Genomic DNA, 16,115 nt, shown 5'->3' on the forward strand with positions numbered 1-16,115 from the left:
AGTGGGATTAGAGGAGGGTACTTGGATCAGTGCGGACTAGTGTTAGGTCTGACTCACTCATTCATGAACACAACTGCATCTTGTTACGGCCCAGCACTGGGTGACTCCTTCTACATTCCCAGCTCATGATGTTTTTACCTAACAATAGAAGGGCCAAATTGGCCTGTTTCCGTGCTAAAAAACATTTAAAAAAATAATAATTTAATTTAAAAACAAGAAAGTTAACTGCACTGCAAGTCAATCTTGCTTTGTGATCTTGTGATTGTTGAGGGGATCTTCACAAATACATACTGCCCGACACAACAAGGGAATGTTGTGCATTACACATGAACTCTAAAAGACAGAAAAGCATGACAGATTGAAAACAGGGCTAGAACAATTACATGCTGATCTTCGAACTGATGCCCATTTTATTTCCCATATCGTTACAGTTAACATTTATTTATCTTTGTTTATTTTCCCATTTCTACATTGTTCTTACAGAAGCTAAGCTACCTCCCGCCAAGACATATGACCATCGTCTACTGCTTCTTTTTAGAAGCTGGAGGAAGAGGACCTCATCTCATTAATGTTATGTATCCAAAAAAAATTAGTAGCCTTAGTCAATGGTAACGCACTCATCTTTGAGATGGAAGACAAAAATATCAGTGCAGTAAAGAACAAACAGCACACTGGTAAAGGTGGCTTCTTTTGCTCAAGTTTTTGTACTTTTAATATTCAGGGTTAATAACCAATAATGAATTTTCAATTTAATTGTGTCTTACATTTTGAAAGAGAACAAACTTCCACTCTATCATATGTTCAGGATATTCTAAATCTCCTTATAGCCCTAGGCTTGAACACTGAGAGCACCCTTGTGTAATATTTCCCTTATCAGTTATCCCATGGTGAAATTGTTAATCAGTGTCAGTTTTGTTCTACAGCCTCATCCTCACTAAGAAATAGATGAAGACTGCCCACAACTTATTTCAAACCAGCTGGGATTTTAATCACGTCAGTCTGAACTGGAATTAAACCCAGGACACTGAGGTAAAAAATAATACTATCTAATCCATTGCACCCTCAGATCTGAGTTCAATTTAAATACAAGCATAATCATGAATTATGAGACTATTTTAAGAAATGTCAATAGAACAGAAATCCTCATGGCATAGGTTTTAATATAATATCCCACATGTAGTTATTCATTTTCTAAACATACATACTAGGGCACAGAACCTCTTTTAAAGAAAATATTTCCACCGTTGCTAGCTTTTTGTTTGGTGTGCCATCTTTCCATACTTTTAAGTAGAGATACCTGAAAAAAACCTTTTAAAAATTATGAGAGAATCAGAAGTTTTGGAGATCTTCATAAAAATTTTAACACAAATGACAAAAAAAATCTTGAAATCCCTTGCTTTAATGAATCTCAAATGTCATGGAAACATCCCCAGCAGGGTCTGACATACTGTATATAGCAAATTCTCACTAATCAGTTCTCTGTAGTTCTCCTGCAGCTAATCAGCTTGCCATTTGCAGCTTAAATCCAGCTCAAGGATAAATGTTGTGCAGGATGTTACTTTTTGAATTTAGCAGAGTGGAGTTTTAAACACATTTGGTAATATTGTGATAGAGTGAACAGATATATACTTATGATATTAGTTGGAAAAGTTGTTTGAAAGAGGAATTACAAAATATGACAAGTTTAACATAATGGTTAGGGCAAGGCTGTTACAGCGCCAGCAACCAGGCCCTTAGTTCGAATCCTGTGCTGTCAGGAGTTTGTACATTCTCCCGTGTCTGCATGGGTTTCCTCTGGGTACTCCAGTTTCCTCCCACCGTTCAAAACGTACCAAGGATGGTAAGTCAATTGGGTGTAATTGGGCAGCACGGACTCATGGACCAAAAGGGCTTGCTACGCTGCAGGCTATCTACATTTTTTTTAATTACAAAAAAAATTAAATTTAAAAGGCAGTTAGAACTTTTTTTTCTTTAGAATAAACTGTAGCAGAATAACATAGTGTGAAATATCATAGAGGCATTAATATATTTAGTCAATTCTTTAAATGATCATTTGTTTTACACAAATATATGTTCAAAAGAAAGAAAGATTATTACATGCCACACAAAGAAATCTAATTTTAGATAGTGACACCTTGATTCATCTGCTGATCACTTCAATACTTTTTGTGAGTTTCTGAACATCCCAAGTCAGATAATTATGCTCCAAATTTTATTCTTGTATTTCATTCAAGAATAAAAACTAGTAAAGTTGCATAGAATCCAAAGGTGATCAAAACTTTGATGCAAGTGTAGGTCTCTTATATCTGCACCAATGAAGCAATTGAACATACCTGCATAATCATAAACCCTTCAGTCCAACTTCCTCCACCACACTAGACCCATCTGCCTGCATTTAGCCTATATCCCTCAAACCTATCCTATCCATGTATCCATCCATATTACCTGCCTCATCCACCTCCTTCAGCAGTCTATTCCATACACTCACCACCCTCTGCATATTAAAAAAAAAGTTATACCTTAGGTTCCTATTAAATCTCTCACCCCCCCCCCACACCCACCCCCACCCCCTCACCTTAAACCAATTCCCCTACTTTGGGCATAAGACTCTCTGAATTCACCTGATTTATTCTCTCATGATTTTGTATACCTCCATGAGATCACTCAATGCTCCAAGGAATAAACACCCAGCCTGCTCAACTTCTCCCTATTACTCAGGCCCTGTGCCCTGGACACAGATCTTCTCTGCACCCTTCCCAGCATCTTTCCTCCAGTAAGGTGACCAAAACTGAACACAATGCCCGAACAGAAACATCAATGGCTTGTACAACTGCAACATAATCTCCCAACTTCTGTACTCAATTCTCAAACTGATGGACCACCCTTCACGATACCACTTTCAAAATCCTATGTACCTGGACTCCTAGATCCCTCGGCTCTACAATACTCCTCAGATCCAAATCTTCACTCTGCAGGTCCTGCTCATGTAAGATTTTGCAAAATGTAACACCTCACATTTTCCTGTATTGAATTCCATAAACCATTCTTTTGACCATTTGCCCAACCAATCAAGATCCTACACGAGAAGCAAACCTCTGCAGAATTTTCAGTTATATTGTCATTTTATTAATTTGCAATAAGTTACTCTGGTGAATCCATGTTTTTTTAATCTAATTTTTTTTTCTCTCCCGCGGTGGCAATGCATTTATCAGCTAATACTGACTAACCAAACTAGTGAGTTCAGGCTAAGCATAGATACTGTGGATTGTGAGATTCCATTTCTAATGTTAAATTATATAATCTACTTGCTTTAATGCTTCTTACTGAGGAAAGCTCCTCCAGATTGAGGATGTTTGTAACTCACTGCTCCTGTCTTTCTGGGGACAGATTATCAAGGGTAGGAAAATGAAGATGAAATTATTGCTTTCACGGTTAGTGTGGCGGTTAGCGCAATGCAATTACAGCGCCAGTGACTGGGACTGGGGTTTGAACCCCACACTGTCTGTAAAGTGTTTGATGTTTTCAGTGTATCCGTGTGAGTTTTCTCTGGGTACTCTGGTTTCCTTTCCTTCCACCGTTTAAAAAACGTACTGGGGGTGTATGTCAATTGGGTGTAAATAAATGGTATAGGCTCATGTCTAAATTTTAAATTAAAAATATTAAATTTATTTTTAAACACACACACACCCCTCCATGCAACATGAGAGAGTTGGTCTTCCTGCCCTCAACCAATGGTCAACCTTTACCAGTTTTCTACTGCAGCAGGTGAAAACCTGGCAAAGCCAGTGATGCTTCTAATTGGGACAATGGGACAAGTAAGATTGATGTTATTTTGATAGACAACAAGTTGTCAATCGAAATTATTTTGCTTGTGTGGTGGCAAGTTTCAGTCTCTGAACTCTCTGTAACTAGCGCCCGCCAGTTACACAGAGCAGTTGCAGTCGGGGCTCTGGGTGGGCGCCTCGCGAAATGCAGCGTCTCACCTCAGAGGAAGGAAAACCTGATGTCCGCCTCACCCTCCAGCAAGCACGCTTTCTGTTGGCTGAAGGAGTTGCACCGCCGACAGTAGACATGAAGAGACTGGAGGCCCCCTCTTCCCTGTCCTCCTGTCTGAAGGAGGAGGCATGTAGGCGAGATGCCTGAAGATGGAAATAAAGAAAAGGGAGGGCAGGATAAATGGACAAGAGAAAGTGAACATGCCCTTGCGTGAAATTCAAACTCATTTTATCATTTTAATCTGCCTCCTGAACTTTTAAAGATTTTTTTTTCAATTTGATGTATTTTCAAAAATGTTAAAGTTGATCTTAATACTGTAGAATCCCCATTATCTGGCACCTACGGGGATCGCGGATGCCACATATGCAAATTTCTGGTTGACTGAAAAACACTGTTAACCTTCCTAATACACCTGCATTAAGAATACAGTTTTAAAACAAAACAAAACAAAACATGTAACACAATTTGAAAAAAAAAATCAGTATTGTAGTATTTAATGATGTAAAGTTCACTTTAATCAGGTAGGTCCTGTAACTTACAAACCCTACTTGCTGGCATTGTCATAATTAACCTGCCCTCTCCCAATTTTACAGATAAAACCTTACTAATATACTTAATGCGAATAAAGTTAAAGATTATTACTAGGTCATGTGAGAGATGAGTAAAACTAATATGAAAATATGAGAGATGAAGCTGGTATGGATATATGTGTAATGAATAAAGCCAGTATGAATAAGATAAGGATAGATAATAGAGTGTAGGAAGGCAAAGTTAGTCTGAATAAGATAAGGGCCTTCTAGGCTTAGAGAGAGTCAGCAAGTTTCACATATGTAATTGGTAAGCCTTAGACAGAATTAGCAAGTTCTGCATCCAAGAAGTTAGTAAGCCCTGAGAGTTGGGAAGGTGTGAATAAGGACAATGACATGATGGGACACCGACAGGATACCCCCTGGTCCTCCAAGTTCACAGAAACAGCACGAAGGCAGACAGGATTGCCTAATGCCAAACTCATCCAGGAGGCAGAAGAATGTAAGGGGGAGGGTATTTCTATACTGAAATCAACTGTATAAAAGTTGGGCGAGCCCCAGTGTGTGTGTGTATTCCCTTTTCTTTTCTTTGGCTTGGCTTCGCGGACGAAGATTTATGGAGGGGGTAAAGCACCCAACTTTGCATTGTTGTATAATAAATGTTCTTTGTTCTCAATTTTTGTCTTGAGCAAATTCTGTGAAGGTACTTCTGTTTCTCACAGTAGGGACAGTGATTTTTTTTGTGCTGTTTGTTTGGGTTTCCGGTTGATTGAATTCCAGATAATGGGGATTCTACTGTAATTACTTGGTTTGTTTACTTATAAAGTTTCTGGTTATCAATAGATAATTTCACAAATTCATGTAGGAATAATTTTTAAAAAATCAAGTACGACTGCATTGCTTCACTGTGGAGTTTCAGCTGTTATTGTCCTTTTGATGGCTCTGGCTCCATATGCAAGGAATTTACACTGCTGTCTAAACCCCTGAAGTAAACTTTCCAGATTCATTTGAACTTGTTCCAGAAAGTCCAATAAATTTACTGTGGTGGTACACCACCAGCCTACTGCAGGGGGCAACCTCTGTACCCGCAGGAGTGTAAGGGGACAGGACAACACCTGGCTGGCTGTCAATCCAGCCCGAATGGATCAAGCCCCAACCGGTCGGGTGTCAATCACCCTCCGGGATATAAGCCTGCGCCGGCCTCCCGAGGCCTCAGTCAGAGTCACTGCAGCCACAGAGAGTTTGGCTCTGTGGAAGTCTTTGGGATTAAAGCCTGTTGTACAGTCTTTATCTTTGTGTGTGTCTGATTCTGGCTAACAGTGCACCACATTTACTTTAGAGTTGCTATTAGCTGCATGTGAACTGCAACATTAATATGGTACTTAATTTCAGATTGTAGGCTTCCCCGCATGGAAAGATCATCAATTTCAAGTGCGAGTCATATGTGAATGAAGAGACCCGATGTATCTTCTGTTACCTTGATCAAAATGGCAATTTTTGACTTCAGAAACTTGGGTGGGGCAGTTTCCTATCATACTTGGGTGTCAGTCCTCTGAATATTCTGCCAGACTGACTACATTTTCCAGAACTGAAAACTTGTCAAAAATTAACAGGAAGTGTGCCTTTTGTTAGTATAACTGATATCCTAATCTTACAGAATCAGACTGTTGTCCTCAAAATTTATATCTTTGGTAAAAGAAAAATCTTTGAAGATAAAGCCATATAGAACAATGATCATACTGCAAATGGAAGAGTCTAGTAGTTCACTAGGTTGATAACAGATGGATCAACCCAGTCCAGGATAGATTTCTTGTTTGTTTCCCATAATATTCACCATCAGATCCATCAACATCGCACAAGTGATTTTCATTGACATATAGGAAGATCCAGAATATGGGAGCAGAATGTGAAACCGATGATCGCAGAAAACATCAAGGAATTTCAAAATGGATTAAGCAGGTTGGAGAAACATGATGTTTCTTGTGGATTTGCCAATGCACTGGTAGATAGCAAGCAAGGTGAACATGAAGAGGCTGTGCAATCTCAAAAGTTTTCTAATCTGCTCTGTGGTTGAAGAGTTGGAGGATTTTGAGAGGGAGTTCAAACAATAAAGAACTACCAAAACCTCCTCCTCTCCTTTATGTCTCCAGAGTTGACTCCCAATCTTGGATCTGCTCCATGGAGCAGAGTAAGAGATGCTTGTCAACAGCAGCTCTGTGATCAGCAAGTTAAGAGGTTGACTGCATAACATTCTTTACGATTTAAAGGCGAGAGACACCATAGCTTCCTCAACCTTTGCTGTTATCTCAATCCTCTGAAATAGAGAACAAACAGCAGTTGACTCTGGATAAACTATCAAGGTCTATGTGTTCTTCAAGGCAAGTAGAGCAAGTGATGGACCTCTGGCTGCCTAGGCTCGGTGGGACCATATCTGGTGAAACCTGTGAAGAAGTGCATCATCCCTTCCATCCATTAGTAAGAAAAGAGACAGAATAGAATTCAACAAACCTGGACCAGCCCAACTCCCAGAGGAAGATCTTGTGTTACTCAGGAATTCAATGATCTACTAGCAGGGCAATGAGCACAGCTCAGCTTGCAGGGGAACAGGAATGTATATGATGCACATGCTTTCAAAATAGAGTATGGGGGTCTGTGATTTGATATCTCGAAACATACACCAGCGGCTAAGTCCTAATCAAAGGGAGGGAAATTAAAAACCTCAATTAAATCTGGGATGAGGCAAAGTTGTGTCCTCTCCACTGTCTTGTTTTTTTTTGTGCTGTAGTGTGTTTTTTGGCAAATCCATCAGGAGAATTATTGTTAAGGATTTTTACAAGATCTGGGTGGTCTTTCTTAAAAAAAAATAAATTTAAATTTAGACATACAGCGCGGTAACAGGCCATTTCGGCCCATGAGCCCGTGCAATGCAATTACACCCAATTAATCTACAATCCCTGGTACATTTCATGTGGTGGGAGGAAACCCTCACAGACATGGGGAGAACATACAAACTCCTTACAGAGAGTGCAGGATTTAAACCCAAGTCCCAATCGCAGGCGCTGGAACATTGTTGCGCAAACTATGCCAACATAATGTTAGCAGGTAAGAGAAAGGAAAATCCAAGAAAAAAATTGGTATATTAACAGAAAAAGGGTAGCTAGGGGAGGATAAGCCCCCTCTTGAGGATCAGCGTGATAGAAAACCTTATGACTAGGATGTTCAAAGATGCACCAAGACAATGGCTGGTGATGAGAAATATTCCCCCTCTTTCCTCACCACAGTCTCAGCACTGACAGTGTACCCACTTGGTGGTTATGACTCCCATGTTATGGCCAATCGGGTAACAGAAATTTGTCCCTACAGAATTCACAAATTGTCAAACAAGCATTTGAGATGCAGAATAAATTCACTCTTACGGAGTTCATATAAAAGAAAATCAACTCTCATTTTACATTTCACACAAAACTGTGAAATGGACTTTTTTTCTAATAATTATCTATTTCTGTCAAGAAAATTTGGAAGAAGGTAATACATGAAAGTCTGCAGAAGTAAAAATAGTGCCGGAAAAACTTTACGTTGCAAAGATAAAGATACATAACCAACATTTGGGGCTTGAGCCCTTCATCAGGGAATGGACAAAATATGGACAGGCACCCGCACAAAATGGTAAGGGAGGAGCACACTCCTGCAGGCAGGAGATAATAGATTGATGAGGTGGGGTGATGGCTCAGGGAATAGAGAGGGAAGGAGTGGGGAGCTTGAGGAAAGACAACAGGGATGAAGAGAAAGGAAGAACGGGGAGGAGGCCAGCAGAAATCTGAAAGATCGATGTTGATGCCATCCAGCTGTAGAGTGTCGAGACAGAAAATTAGGTGTTGCTCCTCCAATTTACGGGTGGACTTGGTTTGACAGTACACAAGGCCATGGACAAACATGTTAGCGCGGGAGGGAGGTTGGAAGGAGATCTATTGTTTGCTGTTGAGATCCATCCTGAACAGCCATGTAACACAGGGCTCTAATCTTTACCAGTTGTTACCAAGGGCTACATAACTCAGTGCAAGTTGGACTTTGGTCTGCCCAAAGCATGCTGGTCTGACAGTGCCAGGAGATGTCCAAGTGCAGTGGTGCAAACTAACACGTTTCTAAGTCTCAAACTACATGTTGAGGGACTCACTGAAGCTTGGTGCAGTGTCACAAAGCTCTGAGGAAAGACAACAGTTTAAAACCTTCCTTCCCACAAACTGGCGGGAATAGAGCCTAAAGTTTTAAAAAGTGGCTTGGTCAAAAAATGTATATAAGGGAAAACTGAAGTCATAAATAAAACACAAAAATCTGCAGAGACCGTGGTTGAAGTAAAAACTCAATGCTGGAGAAGCTCAGCAGGAGGAACAGTGTCCTTTATATAGCAACGGTAAAAATACAGAACTGATGTTTCGGCCTTGAGCCCTTCAAGGTTTGGAAAAATGTTAGATGCATCTGAACAAAGAGCTGGAAAGGGGAAGGGAAGGAGAGCAGGTTTCCAGAAACCAGAAAAGTTGATGACAATCTAGCTGGAGGGTGCCCAGACGGAAAGTCAGATGTTGTTCCTCCAATTTTCATTTTGGTAGAATAGTACATAAGGCCATGGACAGAATGTGAGTATGGACTGTGACACAGAACTGGTTGGGTACTGGGAGGTGTCTGTCACTGGTGCAGATGGAGCAAAGGTGCTCAATGAAGCGATCTTCCAGTCTGAGCCAAGTCTCTCCAATGGAGAGAAGGCCACAAAGGGAACATCAGATGCAGTAAATCAATCCTGCGGAGACACAGTGAAGTGTTGCTTCACTTGAAAGGCTTGTTTGGAACCCTGGACTGCAGTGAGGGAGGAGGTGTGGGCACGTGTGGCACCTCCTTCAGCCACAGGGGAAGGTGTGAGGGGGACGGGGGGGGAAAGAGAGCAAGAGGGAGGGAGCGGTCCCTTCAGAAAGCAGAGAGGGGAAAAGATGTGTCTGGTAGTGGGATCCTGTTGTAAGTTCCTGAAATTCGGAGAATAATGTGTTGGATGCAGAGGCTGGTAGGGTGGAAGGTGAGGACCAGGGGATTCTACGTTTGTTGCATCTGGGGGCAGATGAGCAGAAAATGGAGGAGATGCTGGTGAGGGGGGTGTTGGGGGGAGGGAAGCCACATTAGTGGAAGAAGGCAAACATTTCAGAAGACCTCATCTTGGGAACAGAAGTGGCAGAGATGGAGGAATTGAGAGAAAGGAATAGAATCCTTGCAGGGGACAGGGCATGTTCTCGTAAAGTAAAATGTAAACTTCATCTGGCTCTGAGAACAGTGATGTATACAGAAAAAAACTCATTTTCCACTGGAACCTTGTCCCAGGAATTGATGGCCAATTTACCATTTAAGGGTGGAAGGGGGAAACAATCAGCATGCCAGCGTCAAATGACATCAAATCACACCAGGGATTGATAGCCTCGACTCCTACTCACATCCCTGGCATTAGCTGATCCTGATGGACTGACTAAATCAATTTAAAAAGGACTATTGTTGAAGGTAGACTCTTCTATACCGAGAGATGACTTATGCTCAACGTGAAAGCAGGTAATGTCCCGGTTAAAAGTGTCCCAGTGGGAATGCAAAAATGGCTTCTTTAACTGGGACATTGCATGGCCAATTAACTGGGATGCCAGTGGAAAAAGGGCTACAGACAAAAGACACGTTGGACAGACCTTTCCAGATGGATGTCCTGTTACGAAGCATACACTGCCTGTCTTGTTTGCACAAAAGAACTTTGCAGTGGCAGGCCCTTGAACATTTCCTTTGATACCCCATTAAAACACCTTTACCTGTACCATTCATTTCCTTGTACTATTTAAGTTTTTCACACTCACAAACATATGCACATAAAAGTTGCACCTCACCTCCTCAATTACAAACTGCAATTAATCAGAATAACCTAAACTTCACATTTCATGCCGGCTCTGGTCAACACTGTCAGGGCCATTTTTAACCTTTCATAACAGATACTCTAGACTGGGTCCATGGGTAAACTACAGTATGAACACCAGTACAAACCAGCTGGTGGTTGAGTATAAAACCAGTCTCAGAAAACAGGAACACTGAGTATATGCACTTGTTGGTAGTCCCTGAAAACAGGGACACTGGGTCCAGAGTAGAATGTACAATTTTAGAACATGAACATATCATTTCTAAATGAAAAGCATTTTGGAAAACTAGACCAGGTAACCGCTATCTTCTCACGCAGCTCCTTTAAAACCTTGTAACGGAAATCACTTGGTCTGGGAGAACTTTTTTTCTGACTGGCTCTTGTTTACATTAATTTTGACAAGGCCCTGAATTCAATTTTAGTTTCTTGGAACATCAGGATGTAATTATCCTCCAATGGGTAAACAATGACACAAAGTAATTATTCAATAACCTTGATTCCCACATATGTCATCTCTGTTTAAGGAACACTCTTACTTTCCTAGTACATTTGCAACTAAATATTGATATTGCAAATTTATTTTAATTCTTTTTTGTAGCTCTCACTTTCAAATCCACTTGTTTCGTCACCTACTGTTGCCTGTATATTTCCCAAATGGCAGAATCCACTACAATATCTTCTTTTACTTTTATGTTGTCTCTTACACTCTGAGATGAACTTGGAAAGGATCGTGCTTTACCATATTTTCCCATTTTCCACAATGAGGCCTAGTTTAAAATTTATAGTTGAATTTTCACCTATTCTATTACATGTGATTAGTCAATTGGCTTCAACTGGAAAGCCAATGGGTTGGACTGCCACTTCATTGTCACTGCCCAATCCTGATTGATATCTTTTACCTAGCATCAACCAATTTTAAAATCATCCTCATATCCAAAATAAATGTGTTCTATTTTTAACATGCGTTTGTTGGGAGGACTGCATTTCATAACAGTTTCTACACAAAAGAACGGCAAACCTCGAGATATTCACAAGACTGACCAAAGTTTAGTTCCTTTGGTCATTTCACCACACTTGATATCTCAAATTAAATGGAAAATATACACTCTTAAACACATTGTTAAATCCTAGATCATATTGTTTAGAACAAAATCATTAATGTGCAGCAATTTCTGAACTGAACAAGTCACGTACAACCGAGGAAGAGATGTGGCAAGGTAACTGCACTAAATGTATGTGAATATCAGTCACCACTTGTACTCACTTGGGCAAATATAGGGCTCCAGTGAATTCAGTAGAACAGAATGTGGAGATCAATAAAACTTTACGCTAGCCCTGCGACCAGACAAGGAATGAATCCCTAAGTAGGAATGGTGTTATAGTGGTTCCAGTTAATCTAGATGAGGTGATACCAGGGTACCCAAATGGTGGATATCAGTGGTGTCAGGTATGTGTTACTAACAAGGAAAAATGTCTCATTATTTTAAATACTGATCTTCCGAAATGTGTTCCACAAGAAAAGAAAATGGTCATACTACAAGATATAAAAATACTTCAAAAGGATTGTTTCTGATTTCACCATTTTTGATAATAATCTAAACCCAGAGGATATGCCGAAATCCAGATTTACTTTGAATGTCTCACCAGTTCAATGCCATTCTTTTTCATTCGTCTGCAGGATTTGAGGTAAGTGCGAATGCGTTTCCTGGCTCGCTCCTGAAATTCAGGGAACTGTCGGCTACATGACTCAATGATAGCTTGGATCTTTTCTTTGGGCTGTTTTGAAATGGGGACCATTCGGTCAAGATTTTCATCCACAAACAGCCTCACAAACATCTGTTGGCAAAAGAGAATATTAGTCAGAAATGACTCGGCCAGTGTACCACTGAAGTCTATGATTACAGAATACAGTTTCATTTTTATTTACTGTAGTTTAAGGTTGAACACACTCCCTTTTCCTTGGATTTGTGAGCCATGTACTATTTAGTGGTCAGGTGGACATCGATCTACATCAGCACAATTCTAAATCAGCTATTAGGGAGATAAAAATTGCTCAATTTTTTTCTCTTCCACGAAGAGGATAATTCTACTTGATACAGCATGAATGTGATTCTCAACAGTCTAAGAGGACAATCTCCCTTTGCATCAATCCAGTATTGAAAAGGCACTGTTTTCTCATATTTAAGTGTGATCATTTCTACACCATAATGTAATCAGTCAATATCTCACACTGAGCAAGATGAAATACTGCCAGACACTTACAACAGTTATAGCAAAATGTGATGCGGTATGTTCCTTTCCCTTTACACCATCCATTTTCACATCACCCATATTACATTCAGCTCCAGTTCATTTCTTCAATCTATTTTATCACATACAGACACCTAAATCTTTATGCAACCCAACCACAGCTTATTGACATAAGTGTTGCTTGCTTTCTCCATAACATTAGCTTAATCATTTATGAATGTAATATCTGGAAAACTAACAGCATTGTAGCAAATGCTACAATTAACCACATGAAAATATGGACATTCGTTTTTTTAAAAATTTTTAATGCATATGCCTCCCAGATTCAGAATTTATTAATTTGTTGTTTTGTATCAGCAGTACCTTACAAAATAAATAAAAATAGATCAAGAAAAAGAAAAATACCAAGTAAGGTAGTCTTCATTATTTCAATAGTACCTTAAGCTATTTAATTAGAACTGTTAACTGCCTGGAAAATGAATTTCACTTAGCCTTGTTGCCTCAAATGGGGACTATGAAAGAATTTCATGCATGTTACATTCTAAAATGTAGTATCACTTGACAATAAAGGAAGCTTTACCTTTTATATTGTGCTACTAAGCCAAATCATGCGTCACCAAAAACAGTGATTCAATATATAGTTTATTCCCCTTAAGTGTTTAATACCTGACCTCACTAATTAAACAGGCAGATGTCACATCATCAAGCAAAATAATGCCCAGTGCTGGGGAGAAGAAACATGACAAGCACCAGTGAAATTGAGGGTGTAACCACGGCTCGTCCAACCCCAGACACAGAGGGCAGCAAAAGCATCAGGGCACAAAGATCAAAGCAACATTGGCCTCAAACTATGCCAATGTAAATACAGTATGCTTTGAGTTTGCAGAATGTTTCCAGCATTGAGATAGTTAATACATTAAAATAATGATGGGGAGTCATTTATAAAATATAAAACCAATGAATTATGCATGATTTACTACTTCCAGCATGGTATTATCATTGAGAGTTTAAATGATGATTGTAGGTTGCGACCTTTAGATCCAATTTCTGTCATTATGTAATTAATGGGGACTGTGCATATCAATGACAACAACATGTGCACAAAACACAACAGGGAAATTACACGGGTATAAGGGTGAATTAGGAATAAATAACCAGCCAAATGTACTGACATTCAGGACTTCAACATACAATGGATATAAACACTTCCAAAAATGCTCAGAACTCCTTTCTATGATTTACTCAAAAAAGGCACAATTTCAACTGGTCCCCTTAAATAATGGATGTGAAATTACAGTCAAATGTGCTGCACACAGTTACGTGTCCTTTTAATTTTTCTTGTTAATGACTGTTCCACAATGTAAATGCTGGGGCTTCTATTTGTCACCCACACAACATTGTGCTGGATAATAGAATTTCTTTTTCAGGTGAAAAATATTTTGTGGCAAATAGGTTTTATATGTTATCATATCTGAGAGTAGTACCAACGAGAGGAGAAAACTAAAGAAAGGTTCATTGTTAAGGATTTTTATAAGATTCAGGTGATCTTACCATATAACCATTTACGGAGCGGAAACAGGCCATGTTGGCCTTTCGAGTCCGCACCGGTTCACTGATTTTGTGCGCCCTCTTCAGGCAATGGTCTCGGTTTGTGTGACTCGGTCTTGCACTCGTTGTGAAACACCTTGGAGGTGCAGTTTGTTACCGGTTTGTTTGACTCGTCTTTCTTTTTAAAAAAAGTTTAAATTTAGACCCACAGCATGATAACAAGCCATTTCGGCCCATGAGTCCATGCACCCAATTTACACCTAATTAATCTACACCCCCCCCCCCCCCCACCCAATTGCGTTTCAAACAGTGGGAGGAAACCAAACCTACAAAGACATGGGGAGAACATACAAATTTCTTACAGACCGGGGAGAACATACAAGCTTCTTACAGACAGCGCAGGATTTGAACCCAAGACCCAATTGCTGGCACTAAAAAGGTGCTGTGCTAATCGCTACGCCAACCCTGCAGTGCACTTTACCACTGGCTGTGTGTTCTTTTCATTCTGATGTTCTCCATCACTGGAGTAAAGGAAACCATTTGTATTACATACAGGCTGTGATTTATTGGATCCAACAGCTGCAAAAGCATCCTCTGTTGAAGGCATCACAAACCAGTAAGTAAATATCCTTGCATTTGAGGTGTAGATGTAACCCAATTCATCAAAGATACTGTACTATGCAACAATAGCATTTACAGCATACATCACTGTTGTCAATTTCCCCTCTGGTTTTGATTTATTTTATTCGAGTTGTTAGCTTTTATTTTGCTCCCATTATTTTTATTGATGCCTTTTTTTTTAAAAACTCTTACCTATCGGTACTTACTGATTCACTTTGCTTTGCTGGAAACTACCTTTTCTCTTTGCAGAAGTGAACTGGCAAACATGACCAAACTGTGCCGATGGAGTTAATACATAACATACAGTGGGACAGGTGGTAGAGCCACTGCCTCAGTGGCAGAATCCCAGGTTCAGTCCTGACCTTGGTTGCTGTCTACGTGAAGTTTGCACATTCTCCCTGCTTGTCTCCTCTCACATCTCCAAGACATGCGGAATAGTAAATTAATTAACTGTTGTAAATTGTCCCCAGTATGTGAGAGATAGAATCTGGGGGAGTTGATGAGAATGGAGGGAAAATAAAAAATGGGATTAATATTGGATGTCACGACTCACAGCCAAAATATTATTTATTTATTTAGCCTAAATCTGCAATCATATTGCACGATTGAAAAGCTAGTTAAAAAGCTATTATTTTCAGATAGTAGATTTGCAAGATTTTGTGGACTGGTGGTCCAACCATACTTCAAAGCTTGCATGACTTTGCACTAAGCAACCTCCTCCAGCCCCAAATATCACAGGGAACCATGCATTCTGGTCTGACTCCAATCACTCCATCAGTGTCAGCTGCATCTTCAACTGCCCAGGCTCAAAGCTTCCTTTTTGGATTCCCCACCTCTCTAATCTTTACCTCTCTCAAAGACAGGATGTTTCTTAAAACTAACTCTGTATCCAAGGTTATGGTGCCTACTATAACATTTACTTATGTGCCTCATTGTCAAAGTGCAAAACATCTTGGGATATTATTTTAATGACAAAAACATTATATAACTGCATAATGATGTCACTATCCCGATTCATCTCTATGGGATAACTACCTAGACATACCACAGAGTAAAGGCTGTAAGTGATTTGGAAACACATCCCGCACTGTCTGTAAGGAGTTGTACATTCTCCTTCTGTGTGGGTTTTCTCCGGGGGCTCTGGTTTCCTCCCACCCTTCAGAATTGGCCTGTTACATTACTGTACGTTTATATTTTTTTAAATTAAAAAAAAAACTGCAGACAATGGAACCTAGAGCAAA

At 39.9% G+C, this 16,115-nt stretch overlaps 1 protein-coding gene across 1 annotated transcript in view; it reads right to left on the reverse strand.

The window, feature by feature from the left end:
• The window catches only part of LOC138737278 (nucleolar protein 4-like), a 96,080-nt gene that overhangs the window by 25,639 nt on the left and 54,326 nt on the right, over positions 1-16,115 (reverse strand). Inside the window, exons 4-5 of the mRNA XM_069888029.1 lie at positions 12,100-12,291; positions 3,984-4,139 (exon numbers count right to left, since the gene is read on the reverse strand). Of these exons, the coding sequence (XP_069744130.1) occupies positions 3,984-4,139; positions 12,100-12,291 (348 nt within the window). The remainder of the gene's footprint in view (positions 1-3,983; positions 4,140-12,099; positions 12,292-16,115) is intronic.

This window comes from Narcine bancroftii, chromosome 6 (genome assembly GCF_036971445.1).
Source record: "Narcine bancroftii isolate sNarBan1 chromosome 6, sNarBan1.hap1, whole genome shotgun sequence".
NCBI lineage: Eukaryota > Metazoa > Chordata > Chondrichthyes > Torpediniformes > Narcinidae > Narcine > Narcine bancroftii.